This window comes from Aegilops tauschii, chromosome 5, assembly GCF_002575655.3.
Source record: "Aegilops tauschii subsp. strangulata cultivar AL8/78 chromosome 5, Aet v6.0, whole genome shotgun sequence".
NCBI lineage: Eukaryota > Viridiplantae > Streptophyta > Magnoliopsida > Poales > Poaceae > Aegilops > Aegilops tauschii.
The window spans coordinates 28,110,735-28,130,615 of NC_053039.3; the positions used below are offsets into that span (position 1 = coordinate 28,110,735).

The 19,881-nt window shown below is 48.1% G+C and overlaps 1 protein-coding gene and 1 pseudogene across 1 annotated transcript; one reads left to right on the forward strand and one right to left on the reverse strand.

Moving 5' to 3' along the window:
* Positions 1-565: 565 nt before the first annotated feature.
* Positions 566-4,307, forward strand: LOC109777008 (disease resistance protein Pik-2). Its single transcript, XM_020335671.4, has 3 exons — positions 566-1,591; positions 1,969-2,195; positions 2,285-4,307. Exons 1-3 carry the CDS (start codon positions 711-713, stop codon positions 4,093-4,095), a joined length of 2,919 nt encoding a protein of 972 aa, XP_020191260.1. The 5' UTR covers positions 566-710; the 3' UTR covers positions 4,096-4,307.
* Positions 4,308-4,647: 340 nt separating this feature from the next.
* The window catches only part of LOC120964270 (FBD-associated F-box protein At3g49020-like), a 41,140-nt pseudogene continuing 25,906 nt past the window's right edge, over positions 4,648-19,881 (reverse strand).

The following is a 19,881-nucleotide window of genomic DNA, read 5'->3' on the forward strand; positions in this document are numbered from 1 at the left end:
TTCCACTCGCCGTCCGCCACCACCAGTAGCCATGCCCCCACGCCGTCGGATAAAGAGCTACCCATATCTAACATCGGAATGCAGCTGCAGCTCCTTGAGCAGATCCGGGCAAGGCGAGAACCATGGATCGCCACGGGGTTACCTCCGGACGCGATGGATCCGGAGGACTTGGAGGTGGAGGAGGACGTGTGGGACGCTGGGGACGCGGAGCAGCAGGCGCTCGTTTCCCTCCGGTCGGAATCAGAGGTGGAGGCCAACCGCCGCCGTCTTCAGGAGGCGGAGGCGGAGCATACCGTGGTCTTTGGTGAGATGCTCGCATCTACGGATGAGGAGGGGGAGCCGCAACTATGAGGACAGGTCGGTCAATGCCCGCGGATGCATCCGTGTGCGTTTGAGGGGCCAGATTTACAAGTCAGGCTAGATGCTCCGAGGTCTCTCCTCCTTGGCTCCGCCGCCCTGACCTTTTTTTTCGAAAAGGGGAGCTCCCCGGTCCTGACCCTGCCATGTCACAAATGTGTTAATTTTGGTAACAACTCGGCAGATACTCTCTCCCCGTCCCCTACGGCGGCTAGTGGAAGAGGAGAAGCGGCAGCCCGGCTTGTGGGGTTCACGTATTCGTCGCCTCCTTGTACTTTGCTCTTCCTCGCCCCCTCCGCCGCCGAGTGGAAGAAGAGCGGCAGGTTGATCCGGCCGGCTTGCAAGGCAGAGCGATGGAGCTGGTGGTGGGGGCTTCGGAGGCGACCATGAGGTCCCTCCTGTCCAAGCTCGGCAGGCTTCTCTCCGACGAGTACACCCTGATTAGGGGCGTCGGCGTTGACCTCCAGTACATCAACGACGAGCTCACCACCATGCAGTCTTTCCTCCGCGCCAACGACGGAACCCACGGCTGCCTGATGAAGGACTGGATGAAGCAGATCCGCGACATCACCTACGACATTGAGGACTGTATCGACGACTCCGGCAAGCGCATCCGCGGCCTGCGCACCAGCATGTGCTGCTACTGCCTCGTCAACGGCGTCTACGAGATCCTCACGGCGGGGCCTCGCCGCGACATTGCCACGAGGCTCTCTGCCCTCAAGATGCGGGCGCAGGAGATCAGCGAGCGGCGCGACAGGTATGGGGTCGTCAACCCAGCCGAGGCCGGCGCCGGCGCCGCTAGATTTGATGTCGCCGACAACCAGGCCCCCGGCCGGCTTCAGCTTGTCACCACGAGGGAGCCCGTGGGAGTGGAGGATCTCATGAAGGAGCCCCACAAGCGGGTGACTTGCATTGTTGGGTTCGGCGGCGTGGGGAAGACCGCCATCGCCACCGCCTTGTACAGGACCTATGGGGAGGAGTTCAGCCACCGTGCCATGGTCACGGTGTCTCAGAGCACCGACCTGGAGGCCATCCTCAGGATCATCAGGGATCAAATCAAGCCGCGCACCAGCAATCACGAGCAGCAGGATAGCTCGGAGAAGAAGAAGAGCCTCGTCAGACGCGGCTCGTCAGCCGTCATGGATGCCATACGCTGCAGATCCGGCAGCTCCGAGCAGAGACGTGAGATTGATGACCTCAAGGATGACATCCTGAAGCACTTGAAGAGAAACAGGTAATTAACCTGCAATCCTCAGGAATTTTCGAAAGGCAGCATCAATATATACAGTCCATTCTATTTCAAAATGTTCTCATGTGGAATTAAAGGCAAAATGTTCTTCTCGCAAAAAAAAAGGCAAAATGTTCTTAATCGATAAAAGTAAGTTTTTATCTTGTGAGTAAACAACACTCCCTAGAAATTCAGATTTTTATATTCTTTGCTTCTGTTGGTTGTAACAAGTCTCTGTTTCTACTTCCTAACACAAACCTAACTCAAACTCAGTCAGTCTATGTTGCAGAACCCCTCCAATTTGGAATTTTTTTTGTTTGCATTCAGTTAAGTTACAGATGCTGCTCTTTGTGCACCGAATATTGAATTTCTGTGCTTGCCAGGTACTTGGTCTTAATCGATGACGTATGGTCTGCATCGTTGCTGGATAGTATTATAAATGCACTTCCAGTGGAAGAAAAAAGCATAATAATAGTAACTACACGGTTTCACGATGTTGCTACAGCACAAAGAGAAGCCGACACTCGTAAAGTTCATCGCCTTGTTGAAGAAAAATCTAAGAAGTTGTTTATGCAGGCCTACAACGAATCAACATCTAAGCGCAAAGAAGGTGATCTGTTTCATGATATTTTGGTTTTTCGTATGTGTACAAGACTATTCATAATGATGCTAAAGCGTTGTATGGCCACAATCCTGCAGAATCATCTACGCAAGCCACCTCTGAAACTGAAGGTCTGTTTCCAGAAGAAGTCTGGAAGATTTGCGGGGGGCTGCCATTGGCCATAATTACCATGGCTGGTCGTGTGGCCTGCAACCCAGGCAAGCTGCATACGTATTGGAGGGACGTTTGCGAATCTATATTTCCAGAAGCAGCAGCGAATGCTGTTGTGGAAGAGATTACACAGCTTACACAGGAGCAAGTGAGCAGGATCGTTAGCGATTGCTACAATGACATGCCTGCTGAAATCCAGACTTGCTCACTGCATCTGAGCATATTTCCCAAGGGCTACAGAATCAGCAGGAAGCGCTTGACGCGGCGATGGATAGCCGAAGGTATCATCTGTGAGAAAGACGGGTTGGGTGTTGATGTTATTGCAGAGACATATTTCAATCATCTCATAAGGAGGAAGATCATCCAACCAGTTGAGCACAATGGTAATGGAAAGGTGAAGAAATGTGTAGTTCACGATATGGTTCTTGAGCTCATTGTGAGAAAGGCAAGCGAAGAGAATTTCATCACTGTGGTTGGTGGTAACTGGTTCATGCAGCTGCCTAGCACCAAGGTCCGACGACTGTCCATCCAAGACAGTGATTCCAAACATGCCAAGGATACAGAGAAGATGAACTTGTCTCATGTTAGGTCACTGACCATCTTTGGGAGCTTGAAGAAACAACTCCCTCCTCATTCCTTTAAATTTGGAATTGTACAGGTCCTGGATCTTGAAGGCTGCAAGGATTTCAAACAGCGCCATATAACTGAGATATGCGAGATGTGTCTTCTCAAGTATCTTAGCCTCAGAAAAACAGACACTAAACAACTTCCTGATAACATTAGGAAGCTTAAGAGCCTTGAGACACTGGACATAAGGGACACAGAAGTTATTGAGTTGCCTAAAGCTGTATGCCAGCTTGAATTGTTGGTTAACATACTTGGCGGGGATAAATCAACACGGAAGGCATTAAGGCTTCCTGGAGAGCTGACGAAGAAAATGAAGGCACTGCAGATATTGTCAGGGATTGAGATTGTTGAGGGGTCATCAGAACTTCGTCATTTGACCAAACTTAAGAAGCTTGCCATCTACAAGCTCGAAACCATGTTGAAGGATGGGAGTTTAGAGGCGTTAAGGACCTCTATCGAGTACCTTGGTGGCTGCTCTCTACAAACCCTCATAATCGATGACGAGTCATCAAATTTTGTCAAATCACTGGATGGTTTGTCATCCCCTCCAAGATTCCTTGTTGCTCTCGAACTATCTGGCAAGATGATTAATCTCCCCAAGTGGATAAAAGAACTTGATGTCCTCAGCAAGTTAACGCTACCATTAACAGCCCTCCGAACAGATAACTTGCAGGACCTCAGTAAACTGGAGGCATTGTTTTCTCTCACCTTCTGTTTTAGGGCCAAGCAGCAGGACTGGCAAACACTGGCCATTATCGCGGAAAACAAGCTGTACTCCAGCGGGGAGATCATGGTGCTGGATGGCGGATTCAAGAGCTTAAAGCTTCTCTGCCTCTCTGGTCCTCTGTTGCCACTACTGAGCTTTTCAAGTAAGGCCATGCCAGAGCTGGAAAGGCTTGAGATTCGATACAGCATGCTGGAGGGCATTCTTGGCGCAGAAAACCTTGCAAAGCTGAAAGAGTTGCATTTGACATCAAACGACAAAAAGGAGGAAGATTTGATGACCAAGGAGATAGCAAGCGAGCTGGGTAAGTTGAGGAAGGTTGACGGAACATCGCCTAGGATAATCTTGCATCAGCAACCGATTAGTATGAAGTCAAACTCTGGGTGAGTCTTTGTAAGATGGAAATTATGGCATCATCACCTGGTTTTAGATTTTGAAAAAGATATTGTGTTATACTTTTCTGAAATTAGGACAATGTTATTTTCCTCTGAAATAAGCTACACCATGAGATTCGAAAAAAAAAGCTACACCATGAGAGAGTAATGACATGTTTTATGTACTGTGTTTATGTGTGATCAATAAATTTGGTTTGATGATTATGATCTTGTAAGTTCTTCAAGACAGTGGATTTGTGTTTGTTGTCCCTGGACATGTACCACCCATGGTCTTTTCATATAATTATATGGTGTTATTTTGTACGGTTTTGTGGTTCTAAAATGGCAATGGCTATGTTTGTCTGTGGGCATTGACCTGATGGTGAGTACTGAAATTGTAAAGGCTGGTTTGCAAACATTGGGTGATAAAATGTTCTATTGGTGGAAAACCCTTCAGTCCGCACTCCGCACCCTACTAATCTGTTCTGTTAGTTGGCACAAGAATCTAATTAGTAGCTTACATTCTATCAGGCAATAGAACATGGTGGACCATATAACCAAACTAACTATGCCTATTAGTACAAAGGACAGATTGCCTAGCTTCCCCTTCCAGGTCAATATGCTCTCAAAGAACCATATCAACTGATGCACTCATCGACGGACCACTACAGATCATTGGATCCAATATATCTCTACAAGCTTTGGTCTAAACTTTAACTGGATTATCGAATTCTTGACTTCACCAACAATAGTGCCACCCACAATAGATTTCAACTGATTTTAGTTCTACAAGGCATTGGCAGCTACAAAAGCACACCAAAAAGAGAAATGCAGACTTGGCCACTTTTTCCGTCCAACTGACTGATATTCAGTAAACTGCCTCTAATAGTCCTCAGATATCCTTGCAAAAATACTCATCACTTATTTCAGCAGCCGCCAGCAAGAGGATTGTGGCAGGTGACTTAATGCCCTTCCTGAGTTGCTTCTCCACTGAACACCTTTGCTTATCTGTCTCCGGAAACATTATCGGCTTTACACGCTCCACGCCGTCGCGGTTGATACATGTGAGCCTATCATACAGGTACACATCCCCTAGATTCACCGCTGCTTTCATGACACGCCTCACATGACTCACCATGTACTCTTCAGACTGGAAGCAGAAGATGGCTAGCTTGGTGAGCCAATGATGCTTGAAATTTGAGGTAGGTGATAACCACTTGATGCCCTTGTTCTCGCTGTACATTTTTTCCCTCCTCGCCTCCTCATCCATTTCCATTTCACACGGATGATAAGCTACCTACATGCCACCCATAGGACAAAGGTAAATGGAACAGATTAATTTTGGACTCCAAGTGAAAGCACAGGTGCATGTGTGCAATCATGCAATGGAGAATAGAGCAACCCCTCAAAAAAAAGCTATAGTTAAAGAACAAACCATCATGTGGAGCTCCTCCAGGGACGGCGCCACTTCCAAGAAGAACATTGTCCAAGTGAGATCATACCTTCAGGAATGATAATTAGATTGAGAATCCTTAGTTGGTGAAACACATATGCCTGCCTTCTGGTCAAACACTCCGATTGAACCCAAATCTGCAACAATAAGCACGTGATAGGATGAATAGTGAACAAGTGAAGCCGGAACAAAGCAATCATCCCGACTTACCTTTCCACATTTAAACCCCAACTTGAGATCTCGAACAATAATACCTTGACCATTTTGAAAGGCTCATCTTGTGCCAACTTGAGTAAAACAAGTTAAGTACATTTTGAAAGCTTGAGGTCTCGAACAATAATACCTTGACCATTTCACATTTTGAAAGTACATTTCTTCAGTAAAACAAGTTAAGTACATTGAGGTCTGAAGAAATATACTTAACTTGAGCATTTTGTGCCAACTAAGACCCACATTTGAAAGGCTCAGAACCTCGAGCAATAGGACAGAGCCAAATTACAGTGGTGGTTCTTTGAAAGATATCCAAAACTCAAATGGTAGACAGGTGAGTTTTTAGAGGAAAGGCATACTCCCGACTTTATAGATAAAGCCATAAGGCAAGTAGCAACCACAAGCAAATCGTCTCACACGTCAAACAGACCCCAACCACGGGTGGAACGAAAGAAAAAACAGTCAGGTACATGGCTCCCTCGCCAGTACACGGCACGCAGGCCGGAAGAGCAAAGCCCAAGCGCAACTAGTCTGCTGGGGTCAAAAGGTAAACGACTAAGCATCCTGCTCTTGTCTGCATAATTGGGAAGCCGAAGCCCGAACTTTGGAGATCAGCATAGTGAGCGCATCCTGGTCGTCGACCCTAGTCAATGATTTCCACTGCTGCAAGAGAGCACACGCTTTAAATAAGCAATCAGCAGGTTTAGTCGGAAACACATGTTCAATAGTAAATTTGTTCCTCGTCGTCCAAAGGGACCAGCATAGAGCCCCTAGGCCCACCCAAAAGATGCGCCTGGAGACTCCAGACACGTTCGAAGCTAAGCTATGCAACTCGGCAAAGGAGGCAGGAGCCAAGAAACACAAAGCCATTCTCTCACACAGCTCCAAATGAGCTTAGCCAAGACACAGTGGAAAAAATATGCTCCGTATCCTCCAAAGCACCACAGAGGGCACAGAACTGGGAGCCCGGCCCATTTCTCTTGCGAATCTGATCAGCCCAGGCAACCTACCTCTAAAGGCTTGCCATAAGAAAATCTTAATCTTAGGAGGGATCCGGGCCTTCCAAATCTGGGAGAAACGATTAGTAGGGGTACCGCCAACAAGCTTAGAGTAGAGCGACTTAACAGAGAAACGCCCAGAGGCAGACAGCGGCCAAGTCACTGAATCCTTGTGCGTCGAGAGCGAGGGGAAGAAGGCAGTAAGACGCTGCCAGTCTTCAAACTCTTCAGGCGACAAGGATCGGCGAAAGGCCAAGTTCCACCCAAGGGACGCAAGCTCCGCAATGGAAATATTCGGATCAGCACAATAGGAGAATAAGGTGGGGAAAGTCACCGAGAGGGGTGAGTCTCCACACCACCAGTCAAGCCAGAACCTAATAGAAGAGCCATCCCCAACTACAAATCTAACAAAAGACTGGAAAATAGGCCTCACTTTGACCAAGGACTTCCAAAACTGAGCACCACCGCGAGAGTGGGCAAACATCGGGCTCGAGGAAGGAAAATACTTAGCCTTAAGAATAGATATCCAGAGAGGCTGGTCCTCAGCACTCATAATCTTCCACCACCATTTGATCAGCAAGCACTGGTTCATGATGGAAGTGTTAATAATCCCTAACCCCCCAAGGTTTTTGGGCCTACACATCAGCTTCCATTTAACAAAACGGTATTTACGACGGTTATCAGCAGCATTCCAGTAAAACGCACCACGGTGTTCATCAAAACCAGCATGAATCCCACCCGATAGTAGGTAGAAGCCCATCAGGAACATGGGGAGGGAAGACAGACAGGCATTGATCAAAGCCACTTTTCCCGCATTGGTATTATACCTCCCACACCAAGGAAGGACCCTGTTGCCCACCTTGGTTACCACCGGGGCAAAATCTTTCGCATGAAGTGCGTCCGGGGATATGGGAAGGCCCAAGTATTTGAAAGGGAACGATCCTAACTTACAATTAAGAAGGTGTGCCACCCGCACAGCTTCAGACTCGTCCACACCAGTAACTATAACTTCACTTTTTGCAAAATTGATCTTAAGGCCCGACATCGCCTCGAAGCATAGGAGAATAAATTTAAGATGGGCGAGGCAGGCATCGTTCAGCTCAACCATAATGATAGTGTCATCCGCATACTGAAGGTGGGTTATCCCGTGGGGGAGGAGATTAGAGCTGACCGGAGAGATGTGCCCATGAGCAGCTGCCCTGGAGAGTAAACGGGATAAGGCATCCGCCACAAAGTTGAACAAGATGGGCGAGGCCGGATCACCTTGCCGAAGGCCCCTGCCGTTGGCAAAAAACTTACTAACCTGACCATTAACAGAGATAGTAGTATGGCCTCCCGAGACCAACTGCATGATTCTATGAACACAGTGCCCTTCAAACCCTTTAGCCAACAAGACCCTCCGCAAGAACGGCCAGCTCACCGAGTCGTAGGCCTTCTCAAAATCAAGTTTAAGAATCACCGCTTTAGACTTACGAATTTTAAGGTCATGCACAATTTCATGTAGGCAGTGAACCCCATCCAAGATGAAACGGCCTTTAATGAAGGCCGATTGAAAAGGACTGATAGTGCGATGGGCAATGGGGGAGAGGCGCGTGGCGAGCCCTTTGGCTGGAAATTTGGCGAAATTATTGATGAGGGCAATAGGTCTAAATTGTGAGATCAGGTCAGCACCCCTGACTTTAGGAATAAGAGAGATGACAGCATAGTTAAGGCGAGAAATATCCACAGTCCCCAGCCAGAAACCCTGGATGATCTTGCAAACGAGGACCCACAACTGCGGCCAGAACTTCTTAAAGAAAGGAATCGAGAAACCATCAGGCCCAGAAGCAGCATTCGGATTAGCCGAGCTTATCACCTGCCAAATTTCCTCGTCAGTTAAAGGGACCATCAATCCCAAGTTTTCATCTGAGGAGATCTTACACCCAGCATCCCAAAAGTCAGAGGAGAGGACGAGCCCAGGATCCGGCTTAGAGCCGAGAAGATTAGAGTAGAACTCAACAATGTGGTTAAGAATGATAGAATGATCCGAGCTCCTGACACCATCAATAATGAGACTGTCAATGAGACATCTCCGGCGCCTACCATTAGCGATCGCAAAGAAATAAGCCGTCATCGCATCCCCCTCCAAGGTCCAATTAAGAGCGCCGCGTTGGCGCCAGTAGATCTCCGATTGCTTATGCAACTGCATCAAAGCATCTTCCAGGGAATAACGAGTGGCCATTGAGAAGCAGAGAGCCCAGACAGGTCCGCAGTGAGATCGAGATCCTGAAGCTGGGATTCAAGAGCCTCTTTGTCCCTACATTGATCTGCGGCCCAATTACGAGACCAACTCCTCAAGAATTTACGAAGCTCATAGGACATCTTATGCCAGTCATCCATGGGGCCAAAGGAGCGGCGAGGGGAGGAAAGAAGGTTAGAAATTTTGGAAGCCAACATCTCACAAAATCCCTCCACCACAAGCCAGGGCGCGTCAAATTGGAAACGGGACGGTGACGCAGAAGAACGCAAGCCCGCATCCACTACGAGGGGAACATGATCGGAGCCCACCGCAGGCCTAGCTTTCAACACCGCACGAGGGAAAAGCAAGTCCCACCACTCACAAACAAAGACCCGATCCAGCACCGACCGGACAGGGGAGGATTGATGGTTAGACCAGGTGAACCGGGCCCCCACCCTAGGGAGTTCACGGAGCACGCAGTTACTGATGAACTCGTTAAAAGCGTTAGCAAGGGGCCAAGAGAAATTAGTGCTATTTTTATCTGCCGGGGAGCGTAAGAGGTTGAAGTCACCACCAATTATAAGAGGGATATTACAGGATTCAATCTTAATAGAGAGCTCATCCAAAAACAGAGGGGCAAGGGAGTGATCCGCGGGGCCATAAACCACCATAAATTCCCATAACTTGTTAAGCTGACGATGATGAACCACACAGCTCGCCCAAAAAATTCCATGATCAAAGGCGATGAAATCAAACACATCACGTTTAGACCCTAACAAGATGCCCCCCTGAGTGGCCCGACGCAGGGAGAAAGTGCCAGTCGAACCTATCCATGCCAGCCACAGCCGAAAGTTCAGGAGGGGAAAGGATTCCTTAAACGTTTCAACAAGACCTAAAATATCAATATGCTCACCACAAACTAGGTCATGGATCTGGTCTCGACGCCCCCTAGCGCCAAAACCTCTAACATTCCAGAAGAGGGCTTTCATTTATAGGAAAGATTTTTAATGCGGAGGCTTGATCTGCACGGAGCCAAGCAAGGCTTAGAGCGCTTGGACGGGCCTCTCTTGACTTGAGTGGAAGGTGGAGGCGACTGGCCACAACCAAATGTCGCCCCACCCTCCCCAGACTGGACCTGGGCCCCCGCAGGCCCGGCAACAGCCGCGACCTCCATGGCCTTGGCAATCGCTGCCTGGGCAGCCTCGTTGGCCCTAATGACAGAAAGGAGACGAGAGGGAGAGCCCAAACCCGGTGCAACTGACACCCCAATATCAGACATAACATGAAGCAAGTGATCATCCGAAAGCAAAGGTAAAACAAGATGAATAGGGGAAGCAGGGGGAGGGGGATGACCGGACGAACCTGAAGGAGGGAGATCCCTGGCCGCAGCTCACCTCTCAGCCCTCACCGCCACCGAAACCACAGAGTCACGCACACGCCGGCCCTTGCGCGCCGTAGACGCCGGGGAGCGCAGCGACGGAGAGCACCGCACCGGCGACGCCGGACCCGGGCCAGATCCCGAAGCAGAGCCCAGGTCCTTATCAAGATGGCGAGCCAGACCAGCCACAGACTGCTTGGAGCCCGAAGAAGCCCTGCTCTTAGCTGAGAATTTCCGGAGCGATGACTTCTTCTTCTTCTTAGTTATAGGCTCGGAGGAACACCAGAGAAGGGCGTGCCCTTGTTAGCAGCAATCACACGAGGAGCTAGGTCATCCTTCTGAGGGTTAGCTGTCGGGGCATTGTCCTTGAGCATCTCCTGTTCATCAGGTTCCAACTTATCCCATTCCGACTAAGTAAAACGGGGATCCGAGCCACCACTAGGGTTCTGCCCACCAGCCGAGCCGTCCCCCTGCTTATCATCACGAACCGACGGCTTGGGAGGAGGAGGCGGAGGAGGGACCTGGAAGTTAGCACCCTCGACCCGGACACGAAGACGAACACCATCAGGAGAAGGGAAAACATCCACCGCACTGTGAACATAGACAGGATCAATGCACCACACATTGAGGCGAACCGGACCAACCTTGCCCAAAGATTCCGCATCAACTTCCACGGGCTTGCCAATTAGATTCCCAAAAGCCATCATGAACTCGGCAGAGCGTAAACCAACTGGCACGTCATCCACGAACACCCAGATCTTAGACAGAGGGCCAACCGCCTTCGCACCACAAGTAGCCGCTTTGACTGACACCACCAACTAGTTTAGAGGCAGAGTAAAGCTAGTACATGAAGAGATCATCCTTAGACACTCCTTGGAAGGAAAACCACAGCAAACTCAAATTCTAACAGCTGCCGCACCTGCCAGTCCCAACTCCCATCATCCCAAATCTTCAGACCATCCAGGAGGATCTAAGGAGAAATCGACTGACCGCGGACGGTAATGATGGCCACATTAGAGAGGGATGGCGCCGCCACCACCACAGGCACATCAGAATCCAGAGCAAAGAAGGAACAGCCTGGCAGCCCCAACCCAAACTGAATGAAGGAGGGGCTCTTGAGCGATTGCGGCAATCCACCGTCAGGTGACCATCCGAGCGACAGATGAGGTAAAAGGGAGGATTGGTGCACCTGGACTGGAAGTGGCCCGGACGATGATAGGCGAAGCAGGTCAGAGACGGGGAAGGGCTTGAGGCAGCAGGATGCTGGCGGGGAGGGGGAGGCGGAGGCGGGGGTAAGATGCCATCACCAAGGTCAGCAGACGATGCACCCGGAGCAGAAGCAGGAGCACGACGATCCCTAACCATAGAGGAAGAAGCACCAGGACCGAAACGCAGGCCCGAGCGAGAGGCAGCACCAGCCGCAAACGAGCGAGGAGGCGGCCGCGGCGGGGGCACCGGACCCCTGGCCGAAGCCGGACGCGGCAGCGACGAGGAGGAAACACCACCAGCCGAGGCAGCAGCAGCCTCCCAAGGATCCGGACCCGACGTCGCCGCACCACCAGGTCCAGGGAGCGCCGGGCCAGATCTAGCAGCCGAGCACTCCTGCTCGTCGCGTTGGAGCCACTCCGGCCCAGCCGCCCAGGCCTCACGCTCACGCGACACCTCGCGCGAAACCCTCTCAGCCTCCAGCTTCGACCGAAGCTCCGGTTCATAGGCCAGATCAACTCCGTTGCCCGGCGAATCCTCACGCGCACGCTTGCTACCCGAGAGGGCCTCGGAGGAAGAGCCCCTAGACTTGTCCATGGCGAGCGCTTCCACGAAGGAGAGGTGGAGAGGAGCAGGGGAGAGGATGGATCTGGAGAAATGGCGGATAGGGCGACAGACTCTGCGAATATCAGCGGCGGAAGCCGGAAAGCCTAGGAGGGGGGAGGGAACCACATCGCACCCATAAGTAGCCAAGGCTGGCCAGGGCACACTGGGCCGGAGCGGAATAATGGGCTGGGGGAGGGGGACACGCGGGACAGAGGCCACAACCAGCTGTCCCGGGGCCACAGAAGGGAGGGGGAAATGCTTCGAGAGAGGACAAAACCGGAGGCCCAGGCGGCCCAACCCGATCCCGACCAGGAACCGCCAGGCCCAACTGCTCACGGGGGCCCATCGCCCCCATAGGACACGACCGATCTAGGGTTTGGCCACCTGCCGCCCCAGCGCCCGCCGGCGAAGCCGCCACGGAGGGCACCCACCCCAGCCGGAGAGGAGAAGGATGATCGACAGCAGCAGCCAACGGTCCCAAAACGCATGGCGCCGCTGCACCAGAGGAGGGAGGAGGCCCGAGGACACCACAGTCAGGAGACGGGGCCGGACACCTGCCCACTTTGCGCCGTCGCCGACTGACACGCATCCACCCCGACGACCCACAAGGCTGCGCCACCGGCCGGCCCCTGCCCCCCAGGGCAAATTTCCGGACACGCCTCGCCACAGGAGCGGCCGGCACCATGCCCACCATGAAGGACGAGCCGCTGACCTCTGAATCAGTATCCGAGTCCTCTGTATCGCCCAACGCCCAGAAACGAGATCCAGGACAGGCCGAGGAGCCGGGCGCACCCACCGAGCGAGCCGCCGCGCTGACGGAGGAGGGGGAGCCACCCCGAGCAGCAGGCGGCGAGGGAGTCGACGAAGGATGTAGGGTAACGCAGCAGAAAACAAAAAAATTCCGACCTACGCACCAGCCCAGGACCACTATGGAGACTGCATACATGGTTTGATCTTTTTCGTTACCGACTCGTAGCGCAGCGGGAAGTAGAGTCGATGACGATCGGCGGTGCAGATCCCCGCAGCTAGGATTTACAACCTCCCAACCGCGAGGATGTATACCCTCATCTGCTCCTCAGACAACCCTCCGGGAGGCGGTCGAACAGCCCCCTCAGACGGTGTCGCGGACAGCCCTTCGGGAGGACCTTCGAAACTCGAACGGTCACTCGGACAGCCCTTCGGGAGGACCTTCGAAACTCGGACGGTCACACGGACAGCCCTTCGGGAGGCACTCACGAACTAAGACCGAAACTACGATCTCTCTACAGAGTTGCACACATACGGTGTCATCTATCCGGCAGGGCTTTGCCGTCCAGAACTAGTTCCTGCCGGAACCCAGACAGCCTTACGGCTCTACGAAACTCTTTTCGTGGGAGGGAGAGAAGAAGCCAGATAATGCATGGCATGTGTATGAGAGCAAGGGAGGACTGTGGAGGGCTGCCCCTCCACCTCTATTTATAGGAAATCCCAAGGGGGTAGGGTAGTTTCACAAAAAACCCCAAAATGCACATGAATGAAGTCCTTCCACAAGGACCTAGGAGTGAAACCAATGAACAAGAGGGTCCCCAAGCGGGGATACCCCATGTGGCCAGCCACACCCCCATGAGGGGCCCAAAAATGGCTCCTATCCATCCATGTCATCCCCAAGATCTTTTCGAGCAAAGCCCCAAAAGGTGGCTTTCCATAAAGTAACCATAAAGCTGATTTTCACTATTCACGACGACATTTTTCAGCGTCTGATCGAACTGAAAATATTTATGTGGGCTAAGAACATTTCCAGTACCCACTAAAATGATTTTCAACGCGTTCCGAAACAATTCCGGTTTTAGTTATTTTCATCTGCGAAACGCATCTGAAGTGGCTCCGGCAGCTCCGGAACATTTCCGGTTTTTATCTCGGAAAATTCCAAAAAGCTTCCAGAATGATTCTGGCATCCTCCAAGAATTATCAGGCATGTGCCGAAACCAATTTGACTTAATGGTGTATCCCGAAACAACTTTTCGGTATCATCGAAACTTATCCGATGGCCTCTCTCTGCGGTACGATTCCGCTGTCCGAAACTTTTCGGTGTCCAAAACTTTTTCGGTGATTTTCTCTCAGTCCCTGTCTAGTATTCAGCGGATAGATGACCCTTAAGCATGTGACCCTATAGGTTCGGTGAAGTATAGACATGACCCGGAACCCCTTCCGATCAATGATCAACATCGGAGCCGTGGACACCCATATTGACCCCTATACCCACACGAATAAATATTCGAGTGAACCTCCAGTTGCCGTGTGCTATTCCTGTTGCTTCGCCATATGTTACAAATACCCGAGGTGAGACATGTTGGCATTCCCGTGGATCAACAACTTTTCCACTATGCTAGTTACCTCGTTACCGGTTTTGTTCTCTTTTCTCGTTTCCGTGTTCCGGCATCCCAGTGATCAAATCACACTGTGTCTGGCCAGACGATGATGGATACCGTAATACCGAGAGGGCCCAAGAATATCTCTCCATCATCGGAGGAGCAAATCCCAATCTTGAGCTATCAAGTTACTTGACACACTTTTCCATGAACCCGTAAGCCGCCGTAATAGCCACCCATTTACGGATGACGTTTAACAAACCCCAAAGTTCATGAAGCAAGCATGAAGAAACTCGATACTCTCATGGTCTAAGGAATCTCTGTGTTATGCACCATTAACTTGTGACGAATGAATCTCTTAGCATAACATCAATCCGGGTCGATTCAACACAAATGTTCTCTTAACATTGTGCCCTCAAAATTGCTGGCATAGACATGCCCATGATCAGGAAAACAAAACCATCATGCAACACTTGAGCTAGTCTTAGAGGCCAGACTAGGAATACTTCTTACCGTTTATTATTCCACACGTGCATATGAGTCTTCCTCCGAGCCTCGTGGATATTGCAGACTCGAGAATCATTGCAGTTATAGCATGGAACATAAACATAATTATGAACTCGGAGATAAATAATATCATTTATTATTGCCTCTAGGGCATATCTCCTACAGACTCCCACTTGCACTAGAGTCAATAATCCAGTTAATGCTAATGCACTTCACACCTATGGCATACTGGTGTAAAAAATGCTTCGCATGTGGTATAGCCTGATGTCCATCGGATCTGACAACTTCAGCTCCGTGTCTATCTCTGCATATCCTCGCATTTTCACGCTTTCACAAAATTCATATTTTGTGCGGACTTGGCTTTTATGTATGTGAATCACAGGTCGAACCTGGATTCCTCAGACTGAGTTATGGAGAAACTACCTGCAGTAGTGTCCCATTGACAAAAGCCATCTTGGAACCATAGTAAGTTCATGAATGAACTATATGTTCAACATCTTGTTTGTTGCTTCTAAAGCGTCAACATACTTAGTCATTTGTTATAGAATTCACCACAGTATCCTGTTGGGAACAATTTCCAACTACCGTGCCACCATATTGTGTATTACACAAAACCCTTAACTTAAATCGAAAATCGCATGGAGAAAAGATGAAGACTGTATCGATGTAACATTTTACAACGAACTCTTCGTGATCTCCACTTGCGAGAAAACATATCATCAGTACTTACTCTAGTACTCAATGACATCTTTCAGTGTTGTCCCATGATCAGTACTTTGATCACTTTGGTATCCATACTCGCAACACCTTGGGATATCGGACATATCTGGTTGTTTTACATACCATGGAATACATGATTAATCCAAACACAAAAGTGTGTGGAATCTACATCATGTATTTTGCTCATCAATGTTTTGGGACATCGAGTCTTGCAAAATACTCTTCCATGTGACTCCGGCAAGAATCACTCCCTGGCGGTTTTAAATGCTAAAAGGTTTTAGCACCTTGTCAATATGTATTCATTGCTTAGCCCTATTAGGTAAATCTATCTCCATAGATCATTATGCCTAATATTGAGGCTATTTAGCCTAAGCACTTCATCAAAAAACTATTTTTAAATGAAGTCCTAATTCGTGTCAAGAAATTTATTTCCAATTAACAATGTGTCAAGCACACAAGGTTTTTAGAAATATTATTACGCTCCCACTTACTTTCTTGAATTACAAGCATCTTCGTTACCCATTGATGAAGTCAAACCCCTTTGACCATTTCATCAAAGCACGAAGATTCCAACTCCATTTTGCTCTCTTTTGTCCATCGCTGGAACTCTGAAGTTTGCACCCTTACTAGCATCCTCTGGATAGACAAAATGCTTTGGACTGTAACACATGCAAGTCCTTGGTTTCATTTCCATCAGATGGAAATCCTATTGTCATCCATGTTTCATATCTCATGATTGAAATATGTATTAATTGCTAGTTCAACCTGGACCGACTTTAAGCATCGCTACGATGAAAACAACCTCATCGTAGTCAACTCTTGAACTTGTTATTTCAAAAAGTCGAGCTTTATGGATAAAACATTTTTATCCGTATCAGTTTTAAGTTCCATAAATATTCGTTAGACTCTAAGTCTTCCGAAAGGTGTATAAAGGTTTAAATCTTGAATCACTTATATGGAAACTAACTCGGGTTGTATTGGCATTTAACCAATTCCGGAGTCAGGGCCCATCAACGCTTCCTTGTGTATCGTAGGTATAATGTTGTCTAACAACAATATCTCGTTTGCGCACCTGAGAGGTTTGCACGAGCCTTGCCTACGTGGTTCAGCTGCAAGTTCGACCGAAGTTCATACATTTTATTGTAGAGACTTCCGTATCAGTCGCAGTAGGAAACTCTAGAATTACTTCCAAGGTCTCTTTCCTTTGATCTGATGACGTAGATACTGTTTATCTCGTCGAGTTGCACTATTCTCCCACTCACCTTTTTGAAAGAACCATTCTCTTTAAAATCACACCGTTTCGCGGCAAAACTATTTGCCTCGGTATAGTGAGGGAGGAATACCCAACATTTTGGTATAACCTACAAAGTAGCACTTGTCTGATTTGGAATAGGTTTGTAACCTTTTACACAAGCCCCATATTCCAAATGTTAATAAAAGATATAACATGGTTGGGTGTACCATACCATGGCTTTATTTCAACAGACCCGATGGGGCTCTTTTCAGTGTAAAAGCCGTAGTCTCTAAAGCATCACTTTAAAAGGGACAATGGCAATTTTATTTATGTCATCTTTGACCTTACCATGTCATAAATGGTTAGATTACATCTCCACGGACTTTCCACTTGCAGTGGTGTTCCGGGAGGTGCAAGTTATGAAACCCCTTTCACAACTCATCACACATTCGCTAAACATGTAACTCAAATATTCCTTTGTGCAATCAAATTGCAGAAACATAATTTTCTTGTTACAATAACTTCTACTTCATTTTTGAAAACCTTTCGAATGATTTCAAAAGATCCAGACTTACGTCCCATCAAGTAAATATCCATATATCTACTTGAGTCATTTCTGAAGATAAATAAATCCACCACTTGCAACAACATTTATTGAACTACACACATCAAAATGTATGATCACCAATAAGTTTGTTGCTCGTTCCTTATGGCCTGTGAACGGTATTTCAGTCACTTCACTTTTCGGAGGAAAGTTGCAAGTGTCAGATGATTTAAAATCAAACGACTTCAAAATCCATCATAATGGAATTTTTCCATGCGGGTTTCTCCAATATGACCAAATGCAGTGCCACACATGTGTGGTATTCTCATAGTCTCGCGACATTTAGCGTCAGCGTTATGGATGTATCATATTACCATCAATATTCATAACATACATCCCATCTTGGATGGAAGCATGGCCCTTCATGTTATTCATAATACTTAACAACAATTGTTGGTTTTATGAACACCTCTTTTGCAACAAACATTGTGCAATGGGCTAGAGTGTATGAAACTCTAAAATGAATTATGAAAGTAAACCCAGAGGTATTGTATTATTATCAATATTCATAACATACATCTCATTCATAATGAAAGTATGGCCCTTGTGTTATTCATAACATCGAACATAAAAAGTTCTCTTATGAACAACCTTCTTGCAAGATACCTTATGCAATGGGCTAGAGTTTGTAAAAACTCTAAATGAATTATGAAAATAAATACAAACGGCAATACACCGATTGAAGGTATAGTAACATTTACTATGTTCCCTGTGTATACCTTAACCTCATTTCTGGCTAGTCTTTTTAGGCCATAGTAGCTCTTACATTGATTCGTAACAGAATGCAATCGAGCGGGTATCTTTGTGATTAACTCACAATACCCAAGAATTAGTGATTAACATGTTTAACCATAATTCCCAAGAACTATATCTTTGACCAGCCTACTATACATCAAAAACATGTATGACATTCATACATGAGCTGGATATTCCAGTCATCTTTCTTTCTGCCTTTATACTTCTAACAGTTTAACTTTTAGTATTTCTCCTACTCGCAAAAGAAGCACCCAACTTAAGAGTGGCGTTAGCCCCGGACTTCCTAGGCGTGTAAGTCATACTAACACCCTTTGGACACTTCCTTTCTCTTTAAGTTGTTGTTTTATTCACCTTTCATTATATGACAGGCGTTCTTCTGGATCCCTTTCCCAACAGTCAAATGCATAGTAAACACTTTTACTAATACTTGCAAACAAACATTGCTTTGTTTGTATCTGAAAATAATTTTCAGTTCCATGAATATCATATAACTATCCCAACTTTCGAAGTTTGGGTTTCATGGAAGCAAACATATTCCACTTGACCATAACAGAATTCTAGCTTTTGGATCGAAGGACGAGAGTCACATGATCCATAGCATTAGCGGGAGGATACGGAAAGCATGCGATAGGACAAAGTCCTTCTCGGCACTTTTGAGGACAATCCTCATATTACGTTACCAATCGTAAAGTTTTAACAAGATATTTAACAACTATTCAATTTTAACAGGGAAAGTGGAATCGCGAGCCATTATTCTACAACTATTTTGCAAGAAACACTTAGACAGTGTTCATAATTAATTGCACTGAGAATTAAACATGTTAATTCGACAGTGCGCTCCCACTCAAATCAATGTCTCTCATAATTGATTTAGAGTGATTCAAGATCCATATTTCTATTCGATGCCATTGACGGGTTCATCACTGATGACACGAATTTCAATCGGTAGGCCAACTTGCCGATCACATCTCTATGTGATTCTTGTTCATCTTTCGATGGGCGTGTTCCGAGCTCAGGACTCTCCTGCCTGAACGTCAAAGACAACCAAGTGATCTTGCTGCAAGGTCTGACCTCACCCGCCTCATTCCTCTCGATTCGTTCGTGCTCATGTGTACATGGCGCACCCCGAAAAGATACGAATTTCAGACGGTGCTACACTTGGGTGAACACTAACTACTTTGATATTTTAAGTGAGAGATCACCCTAATAAAAAGCGACTACTGCGTAATCAAGAAGGGTGCATCATAAGTGTCGTGGAATTGTCACGGCAGATGTCCTCAAGCTAGGACTTAGTCGTGGAGCCATCGCCGCTAGGAAGCTTGAAGGGGTTAACGGGACAAGGAACACGAGGGTTATACTGGTTCGGCCCCTTGCGGTGAAGGTAAAAGCCTACGTCCAGTTGAGGTGGTATTGATTAGGGTTTCGAGGACCAGCGAGCTTAATTGCTATGTCTGGCTCTCGACGAGATCTTCCTTCTCCCCAAAACCGCTCCCGGGTCGTCCCTTTATATGGGGAGGCTGACGCCCAGCAACTCTCAGAGTCCCGGCCGGCTCATAAGAGT

Coding starts and splice junctions, on each gene's coding strand:
- LOC109777008 (XM_020335671.4), top strand. CDS start 711: ATGGAGCTGGTGGTGGGGGCTTCGGAGGCGACCATGAGGTCCCTCCTG. Junction 1,592..1,968: donor AAGCACTTGAAGAGAAACAG/GTAATTAACCTG, acceptor TGTGCTTGCCAG/GTACTTGGTCTTAATCGATG. Junction 2,196..2,284: donor AACATCTAAGCGCAAAGAAG/GTGATCTGTTTC, acceptor ACAATCCTGCAG/AATCATCTACGCAAGCCACC.